The following is a 9,254-nucleotide window of genomic DNA, read 5'->3' as shown; positions in this document are numbered from 1 at the left end:
GGGATGGGAGAGTAAGGCGTTCAGGGCAGGGTCTGATGCCTTCCCATGGGACTGCTGCTTGTGCTGTGGTGTGTGTGTGTGTGTGTGCTGAGCAGCACCTGCAGCTGAGTCTGTGCTTTTACCCTAACAGCCCTCAGCTGGGACACTGTGGGGCTGGAAGGTGACCGTACTCAGGTGGTACAAAATTATTTATTATTGCTTATTCTGTAGCTGTAATAAAACTGCACCAATGTTTCTTGCTGGCTTTGGGGTGTCATTTCAGAAGCACTTCTGGTGGACGATGCGTGGCCCTACCTCACAGTACTCATCACGGCGGATCCAACACGACTGGAAGTTGCAGAGTGAGGCGAGGATGGATCCCCCTGTCCACGCTGCATGTCGCCGCAGCTCTGAGCCCCCCACCTTTATAGTAGTTCTGGATGGCAGCTGGTCCAGGAGCTCATTGCACAGCCTCTTCTGCAGCCCCTTGAAGAGTGAGGAGCCCCCACACAGGACGATATTGGCACACATGGTGGGTGTGATTTCCTCCGGGAGCTGCGCAACGCTCTTCTGCACTGTCTCCTGGATCATAAAATCATACAGGTTGGAAAAGACCTCTAAAATCCAACCACCTGCCTACCACTAAACCATGTCCCTAAATGCTACATCTACCCTTTTCTTAAACACCTCAAGGGAAGGTGACCCCACCACCCCTCTGGGCTGACAGTGCCAATGCATGAGTACTCTTTTTGAGAAGAAGTTCTTCCTAATATCCAACCTGGATGCTCACGAAGGAATCTCCCCAGCTGGGCGGAGGGTTGAAGAGCACCTTCGGGCACTGGAAGCGCTCCTTGCTGAGGGTAAGTGTTATCCCATTGGGCAGGGAAATATCGATGGCATGGGAGCTGGGTGGGAGGAGACACTCTCTTTGGAAGTCGTCAGCAATGTAGCAGCACGCACGCTTGATGCCCTCCACCATGTGGGTCATCCCCTTGTTGAGCACGTGCCCCATGTCCTCCAGAAGAGTTGAAAGGTACCACGTAAGGCACCTTCCTGCCACATCTGTCTGCTTGGAGCTGCATGCCATGCTCCTGCCCTCCAGCACTGGCACGACACGGGTGGCCTCGTGGCCCATATCCAGCACCAGAGCACTGATCTTGCCATGTGCATAAGCAGAGAGGACCGACTGAGGGGACACAAAGAGACCTGGAGTGCCCAGCACCTCGAAGGCCACCTCTGCCATGTTCTCCCGGCTGCTGGTGGGGCTGAACAGCGGCTCTGTGAGGAGCAGCGCATGGTCCTCAGGGTTCACCCGAAGCTCACGTTCAAGGAGGTACTTCCATAGGCTTTCAGCTGCCTCCCAGTCCATGATGAAGCCATTGTGCATTACCTCTGTGGTTTTAGTGTCAGGGTACAGCAATGCCTCCTCTCCAATAACCACCCCAGCCCTGGCTTCTTCTGAGCCCATGCGGTGGCCCACCAGGGTGCTGACCTCAGCGCTGGGGGAATGATATCCAGAAAACCCTGCTCTGCAGCTCCTTGTGCCCGTATCAATCACAACTGGACACATGCTCAGGCCCTCACTGCTGGAGTAGTTGACAGTACTGGAGGAGAAGCTGCTGACAGAGCCTAGCTCCAGCTCATCTGGGTGGCATTCATGGAGCATAAAGATTGTGGAATAGCTCTCTGTCTGTAGAGAGTCCCCATCTTGGGAAGTCCCCGTCCCACTTTCATGTGGCCTCTCCATCTCAGAACATTGCCTGGGAAACAGAGCTGGGCAGTGAATTCCCCTGAGTGGGCTTGGGCAGAATCTGCCAAACTGTGACATGCTGGAGGGTACTGTGACATCAGCCAGGCTGAGCTGTGGCAGCAGGGGAGAATACCATGCGTGGCATCTGAAGGTATTGGCTACTTTCTGGCAGGAGTTTGGGGGGCAAAATGAGGATCATGCCCATCGACAGCTGACACCAGTATGTATGTTTTGGAGAGGGGTTGTGGTCTGCTCTAGAACTTGCTCTGCTGTTTCTTGTAGTGCTGCTTGGCCAGAAACCAGTGTCTGGGGGCATCCCTCGTGGTACAGTGTGACCAGAGCAGCAACTTTGTGGTTACACACACAGAAGGAAAACAGCTCCATGTGTCTTTGTGCTTATACAGTGCAGTGGTGCTGCACTGTGGGCATGAGAGCTGATGAAAAGTTGCGTTGCACTGCATCAATGCTCCTCCTTGTGCTGCTGTATTGAGCAAACAGCAGTGTGAGAAAGCTACAATGTGAGAATGATTTCCTCATTTTCTTTCTCTTGCTGCCCCCTAAAGCTGGTGGGTTTTGCTGGATAGGAACAGGTGGGCCTTGCAAAGCAAAGAGGAACCAGATCCAGCAGTGGCTTGGAGGGAAGTGTGAGTTTGCTTCTTGCAGGAAGGCTGGAGAAATGCCATTCAGTGCTGGTGGTGCTGATGTTTCTCATGTTCCTGTCTGCATCAATCTCATGGAATCTTATGGAACAGGGTGGGGGAAAGGATGATGAAGGACAATTAGCAGCAAAGCAATGAGGGGGATGAGCAAGAAAGATGAGGCCAACCTAGAATCAGGTGCTGCCTGTGTGCAAGGCAGGTGGTCCAGATATGGCAGTGGCTGGAGTGGCTTGGGGAAACTGAGTTCTTGTCTCCATTGAGGACCAAGAAGGATGGGAACATTGCAGGAGCTGTGCTGGGGATGGGAGGTTAGAGAGGAGCCTGGGTGATACCCAAATGACTTCCTGATGACCGTTTCCATAGCCAGCAGAGTATTTTTGTATATGAGAGCCCAAATGAAGAAGAGTTGCTGAGAAAAGCAAGGAGAAGCAGACAAATCTTCTGTCATTGCAGTTCCTTACTTGCAGTGTTCAGCATCAAATGTTTAAAGAGCTGAAAAGGAGGCTGATGAACTGCCTATCATGGAGCAGCAATTATCAGGGCAATGTCGGTGGGGTCTGGATGGAACCATAATAGGGAAAGAGAGAATGTGGGTCTTCCATGGAGTCAGGATGAATGTGAGGACAGAAATGCAGAGGAATGGCATTTGCACAATGCAGGAATGGGACAGCAGGGGGCAAAGATGTTGCTGGGAGGAAAGGAGCTGAGGCTGGCCTAGGGCATGTCCCTGCTGCTCAGCTGGGGCTCTGACCCCAGCAGAGTCCCTGCCCGCTAATCCCCACCACAGGGAACGGTGGTGCCCCATTCCAGGAACTGTGCAGTGCCTGGGGCCAGGTCATGGCCAGGGCTGGGCTGCCTGTGTCACTGTGAGCTGCTGCGGGCTCTGGTTGTGAAGCACAGCTCCATAGCAAATGTAGGCACAGGTCCAAGCAAAACAGGGAGTGCATTGTGACACCATGCAGGGATGCTCAGCAGTGCCATGGTGTGTACAGGTCACTTCCTCTTAGGAAGCAGGCCCACAGAGGGTATCAGCCATCCCATAGCATGCTCAAGCTGCTGCTGCTCTCTTAGCTTCCCTGTCCCCTCTCGGCTGCCTTGGCGCTCCTTAAGCGTATTTCAGCTTTGTTAACTGCAGCATAGCTTTTAGGGGCTGGGTGGACGAGACCAGCTGGCAGGACTGGGTTTGGATGCTCTGCCCGTGGTGGCAAAAGTTAGTAAGGTTGGATGTATGATGCATGCCCTGATCTGCCAGGGAGCACTGGTGGCTGAACCACGGAGAGGGGGATGCTTGATATGTCCAGCAGTGGCTCCTTCTGCAGAGGACATGTCTGCAGCAACACCTTAGGAAATGGAGTAGCATGGTATTGCTGCGATGGTTTCTTGGCTCTCTGGAGTGCCTTCAAATAGGTCAGACAGTGCTAAGTGCTGCTATGCTGCATCTAAACTGAAGTTTTTCTGAATTAGATCAGTGTTTGTACCTTGCTGTGGTACAGAAAAGCTTGTCCCAGTGCTCTCAGGTCTGTACTGGACCCAGGGTGCTGCCAGGAGCTCCATGGGGACAATGCAAGGTTTTGTCCCAGTGGCTGCATGGGGCAGCAGTGCCAGCACAGGGGCTGCTGAACACATTCTCTAAGACAAGTGCCAACCGTTCCTGGTCTCAACGCAGCCCTGGGAGAGGAGCAGGAGGTGGCACAGCTCACAGCACTGCAGCAGCTCTGCTCTGTGGGCACAGCATTTAAAAAAAGAAAACTCAACACCTCTAGGAAATGGCTCCACAAAATAGCAGTGTGGTGCATGCTGGCTGTCACATCTCTGCACCCTGCGCTGTCCCACTGTTTGCATCCCTTGCACCTCCTTGGATGAGAGGGAGGGGGATGTTCAGGCACAGCAGGGACATGGGATGTGGGGAAGATGTGGGATAGAGCCTTCAAAACTGGAGCTGCTCACAGCTTCGCTGTCGCGGCTGCTGTCACATGTGGGTGGCACAGAAACCTGCGAAGTCTTTCACAAGCTGCTGCAGAAAGCTTTTAAGCCGGTGATGCTGACATAATCCCGGGTGCTTGAAAACCTTTGTTTGATCAAGCGAAAAAGGTTTCTATTCCTCAGGCTCTGCTCTGCACTGAGGAACCTGACCTGGGAGGTGAACCGGTCCAACCTGCCCTGAGGAGGTTTGCTTTGAAAGTAAAAAGGCAGTTTGCATGGAAACCTCGCCTGCAGTGGAAGGATTAATGACTAATCGTGGTTTCATTAACTCTAGTGCTTTCACTTTCAGCACAGAGTCTAATGATAGCATTGAATAATTACCTAGAGATCAGCACCAGCTCTCCCTGTGCTCTGGAGCAAGTTGAGGTGTGCTGAGCTCACGGGCACTGCTGTGGTTGGAAGGGCAGGAAAAGTCCCAGTGTCCATAAAAGTGACATCAGACCATACACTATGGGATGCTCAATCTTGATGGGACAGAAGCATTTTCTTGTTTGGGATGAAACTGTGCTGTTGGCAGTTTCCCATAGTATGAAAATAATTGTGGTAAGAGTGCAAAGATTTATCCCAAGACAAGAGAAAATGCTAAACATAATTTATTAAAGAAATATTTTTCTAGTACTTTTAAACATTTTTCCTTCATGAATGGATAAACAGGTCTGTGGAGACAATACTTCATCTGTTCCGTCATTGGACTTTTGTGCCCAGATGTGGGAAGAACACACCGTACATGCCTTGCTGAACCTGGTACAGATCTGACTTTCTTCTTAGGCAAAAGACAATCTAGTGGAAAAGGAATAATGTTAAAGGCAAAAAAAAAAAAAAAAAAAAAAAAAAAGGTTTGCAAAAGGCAAATTTTACTAAACAGACCCAAACCACCCTGCTATGAGATGTCCTCTGTCTGGCAGATGGATGGACTCGGTGAAGGAGCCATTTGCCAAGGCTGCACAGGCAGGAGCCCACACAGTCCCTAGTTTTAAATCTGAGCTTTTTCTTCTCAATCCTGCTGACTAATTTTTACTCCTGAACCTCCAAGGGTAGGAATCCATGTTCTCTGCAGACTGAGCAAAGCAAACACAGCTGCTGATGAAACTGTACTATTAAGATACTGTCTCCTATTAAATAAGTATCAGTGATCAAAAAGGATCTGCTCTGCAGTTTCCAAAGGGATGCAGCTGGAATGCAATCCAGCAGTGCTGCTACAGGCTGTGTTCAGAGCATTGAGAACAAAATTCTGAATCTGATTACCTATAGGTAATTTCTTCTATATTCCTTTATCAGTAACTTGATTATTCTGAACAGGGTTGAGGTTGAAGAGGGGTTTTGTAGGAGATCCTCTGTTCAACCTGCTTGCACCTTAATTTTTATTTTTATTTTATTTTTTTTTTTCTGCAAAAGACTCTGGATCTTATTTGTGATCTACTGCCTCCTTCCCTAGACATCTGTCTAGCAAGCTATAAATATCCTTCCCCATGCTCGTGTGCACAAATTTGAGAAACCAGGCAGTAACTGGAGTAGGATTTGGCATGGGGTTTGCTGTGGCTGTGCGTGTTGGGATTGTGCTCCCACCATGCTTCCTGTGGCTGTCTGACAGTCCCTCCTGCAGCAACTCAGATCTCTGGGCTCTGTTATAGCCAGAAGTGAGGTATGAGAGCAAAAGGGCAACTTACCAGGAAGCATAACAACAGCAGGAGAATGAACCCAAGCAGGGCAAAAATGCAGATGAGGATTATTGCCCAGAACTGAAGCTCTGCAGAAGCAAAATAGGAGCACGTCAGTTTTTTTGGACTTGTAGCTATTTTACCTTGGACAGAAAGAGATCTTGCCCCAGGGCAGTTCAGAAGTACTGTACAAACAGGTGAGGTAAAATCACTGGAGGGCATCTAGCCCTCCTTGGCCACAGAACAAACACACTTTGGTGGTGTTAAGAATGGCAAGGATGTATAAAAACCCAGGTGAAATGGAATGAGGGTCTAAGGAGGTACAACTTCAAATGCAACTCAGGGAGCAGTGGAGCCCTCAGATGGCTTCAGGGATGTTCAGAGAGACAAAGTTGACTCCTGGACCCCTCCAGGGTGAAAACAGGGCCCAGTGCCAGCAAAGGTAACTGTGGTTAGCTGTTGATGGTGAAAGGAAAAGCAACTTTTTCCGAGTACTTCTTTTTCCTGTTTACTGTTGGTAGTGAACCTACGGCTGTGCTCACCTCCCAAGATTCCTGGATTTTTGGGCTTTTCCACAGGTCCCAATTCCATTTAAACTAAGTGAGACTAATTTACTGTAGCTCAAATGTTTGGTGGCTCTAGGGTGAATCACTCTAAAAACAAAACCACTCACCAGATCTTTTGGAGTCTTGTTCTGCTGTTGTGAGTGAAGAGTAATCTGGAAAAGAAAGGGTGGGACAGTTGAGAAACAGAGCACTACAGATGTGACAAAAACAAAAGTAACAAAAGTTCCTGCAAAGTCATCTTGGGAGCACTCACCTTCAACCACTAAACTCTGCTCATCCAGCTCATAGGTGGGGCCCAGCTTGGTGAACCCATCTGTCAAGCGCTGCAGCTCCTCATTCACCTCTTGCTTTTGTAAAGTCCTTGAGAAGGGATCACGTGTGAATTTGCAGACAGAGGTGATGCTTGTGTAAGGTTTCCCATGGACTGGCCTGGAGGATGAAAACCAGAATCATTGTTATGGGACAAGAGGAAAGAAGAAGAGAGCTGAGTAGAGTCAGGGAGAGGGATTCAGCCTCTGATTCATGCTTGCAGATAGATAGCTATGTAATGTTTTGTGATCATAGCTCAGTTTTCTGTAGTGTCAGCTGGATGAGAAAGGCACTCATATAGCCTTAGAATCATCAAATCATTCAGGTTGGAAAAGACCTGTAAGGTCTTTTCCCAGTCCAACCCCGACCCATCCCACCATGCCCTCTGACCATGTCCCTCAGTGCCACATCTCCACATTTCTTGAACACCTCCAGGGACAGTGACCCAACCACCTCCCTGGCCTGGTGAAATGCACCCAATGACTCAATCCCAGGCATTTCTAAGAGAGATCAGCTCATCTTTTTTTTGTTTGTTCCTCCAAAGAGATGGTGGAGAAGATAAAGTAGATTTAGATCTCACGGCAGTCAGTTATCATGACCATTTGTGAACATGTTTAATTTTAGCTTATTTGAATAAGCCAGATGAGAGAATGAGCGTATTTTATGTGTCATCAAAAGCACAAATATTGGCAACGAGGCATAAACACCATGGCTGTGGCTTTGAATGCCATTTCTGCTTAAATACTCTTTCTGATGAAATGTAAACACTTCCAAAGTAGGTCATACCCAAAACTCTCCACGGTACAGCCAGCAAAGAAGTCCTTCATGCTACTACTTCTGAATACATTGAGCTGATGGGAAGAAACAGAACAGTTGAGGAAAATGAGTAAATTTAATGCATCTTTAATTTGTACAGGGAAATCATTCCAAGCTACTGCTGTTAACTTACCTCTTTCTCAATTTTCTCTTTGCTCTCTTGGTACATCTGTGACCTGGAGTCCTGCAGTTCTGGGGAGTATGGAAGGTTGGTGATTCTGAATTTTAATCTGAAGCTCTCTTTCTCAGACTTGAGAGGTGTTTTGTCAGTTGCTGCTTCAATTGCTAGTTCCAAGCCTGGAAAGTGAAAGAGTTAGGATAAACTTGACGAAGAGAAATGGAGGTTCTTCTGCCAATCAGTGGTGCTTGGAAGGCTTAGTTGGTAAAATGTGATGAAGGTAATAGAGAGTGAGTTGCACTGGGATCTGACAGCAAGTTCCCAAACTACCCTTTGAAATACCAATCTTTCAGCAATATACTAAGCTAGTCAGTTCTTCAGGAATTATACATTTGGAAAAAGGTAGATCTGTTTATTCCTCAGTGCTTGAGGTTATGCTAAGTAGTTATTACTTCATTTTTTTCTTGTTTAGCATTGAATAGTCACAGAAGCAATTGAGGACTAAAGGATTAGATTGAGCCAGACTTAGTGGGTCAAAAAAACAGCCCAACTGTGACCTCTGTTCAGTAGTTCACCTTAGTAATAGACTTCTCCCCGAGTTAGAGAAGAAAATGGGGAATTCTGTGTCAGTGAGTTGGTCTGAATGGAAACAGGGCAGCTGAGATTTGAACTGAACATACCATCTACTGAGAATTCTTGCAACTGATAGCTGCTTCCCAACCACAGTCCAGTTGTATTTGAAGTCCCATTCTGAAAAGCCCTTTCAACCACAGCCCTGTTGATGTTGGGCTCTTGCTGGAAGAAGCAATTGCAGTCAACCACTATGGATCCAGCCCTATGGACAGAAACAGAGGTTCTGAGTTAAAAATCTGCTGGCCAGTGTGAGAGTCTCTTGTCCAAGCCTCTTCCCATGAAAGCAGGACACTAGAAATATGCCCAACGCTCTCTTTTAAAAAGTAGCAGAGTTCAGGTTGGGAGGAGGAAGGCAGAAGGTGCAGAGTCACCTTTCAGTCCTCATTCTTAGGGGGTAAAATTGCTGATGGCAATCAGTAAATACTGATCTGGGGATACCCTACAAAAATCCTGAGCCTGAGTTTGCATCTCAGAATTCTTCTAGGAAGAATTCAAACTGATGAATTCTAGGAAATTGATAAGGCATGAACCAAACTGTTAATGGACAGGTGGAATTCTGCAAAGGACAGTACGTGGCTGCTGGGGAACAGTACTGGGGGTTGCAATCTTGTAAACCTTTTTAAATAAAGTTATATTACAGACCTTAGTCTTGTGATACTGCAGTTTAGGAACTGGTCTTGCAGGTTGCTCTGATGGTATAATTGGTTCAGCTGAAAGAAAAATGTCACGTTGAATAATGAGTTCTGGAGCTGTGGTAGATGCTTTAGGGCAGCAGGAGGGCCT

General features: G+C 48.0%; 2 protein-coding genes across 2 annotated transcripts in view; both read right to left on the bottom strand.

Annotated features, from left to right (window-relative positions):
* Positions 1-258: 258 nt before the first annotated feature.
* Positions 259-1,847, bottom strand: ACTL9 (actin like 9). Its single transcript, XM_010724863.4, has 2 exons — positions 758-1,847; positions 259-561 (listed from the first exon to the last, which is right to left on the bottom strand). Exons 1-2 carry the CDS (start codon positions 1,805-1,807, stop codon positions 259-261), a joined length of 1,353 nt encoding a protein of 450 aa, XP_010723165.3. The 5' UTR covers positions 1,808-1,847.
* Positions 1,848-4,948: 3,101 nt separating this feature from the next.
* Positions 4,949-9,254, bottom strand: part of MUC16 (mucin 16, cell surface associated) — a 28,400-nt gene continuing 24,094 nt past the window's right edge. Inside the window, exons 67-74 of the mRNA XM_085211398.1 lie at positions 9,114-9,181; positions 8,519-8,673; positions 7,854-8,017; positions 7,691-7,755; positions 6,849-7,024; positions 6,703-6,747; positions 6,039-6,118; positions 4,949-5,151 (exon numbers count right to left, since the gene is read on the bottom strand). Coding sequence (XP_085067524.1) covers positions 5,056-5,151; positions 6,039-6,118; positions 6,703-6,747; positions 6,849-7,024; positions 7,691-7,755; positions 7,854-8,017; positions 8,519-8,673; positions 9,114-9,181 — 849 coding nt within the window. The 3' untranslated portion in view covers positions 4,949-5,055. The remainder of the gene's footprint in view (positions 5,152-6,038; positions 6,119-6,702; positions 6,748-6,848; positions 7,025-7,690; positions 7,756-7,853; positions 8,018-8,518; positions 8,674-9,113; positions 9,182-9,254) is intronic.

The sequence above is a fragment of the Meleagris gallopavo genome, chromosome 30 (genome assembly GCF_905368555.1).
Source record: "Meleagris gallopavo chromosome 30, MGAL_WU_HG_1.1, whole genome shotgun sequence".
Classification (NCBI taxonomy): domain Eukaryota; kingdom Metazoa; phylum Chordata; class Aves; order Galliformes; family Phasianidae; genus Meleagris; species Meleagris gallopavo.
This window is presented reverse-complemented; position numbering and strand designations above follow the sequence as displayed.

Excerpts from the sequence above, each read along its gene's own strand:
- ACTL9 (XM_010724863.4), bottom strand. The coding sequence starts at position 1,807 with ATGTCACAGTTTGGCAGATTCTGCCCAAGCCCACTCAGGGGAATTCAC. Across the intron at positions 562-757 it reads ATTCCTTCGTGAGCATCCAG|GAGACAGTGCAGAAGAGCGT; the intron begins GTTGGATATTAG and ends TTTATGATCCAG.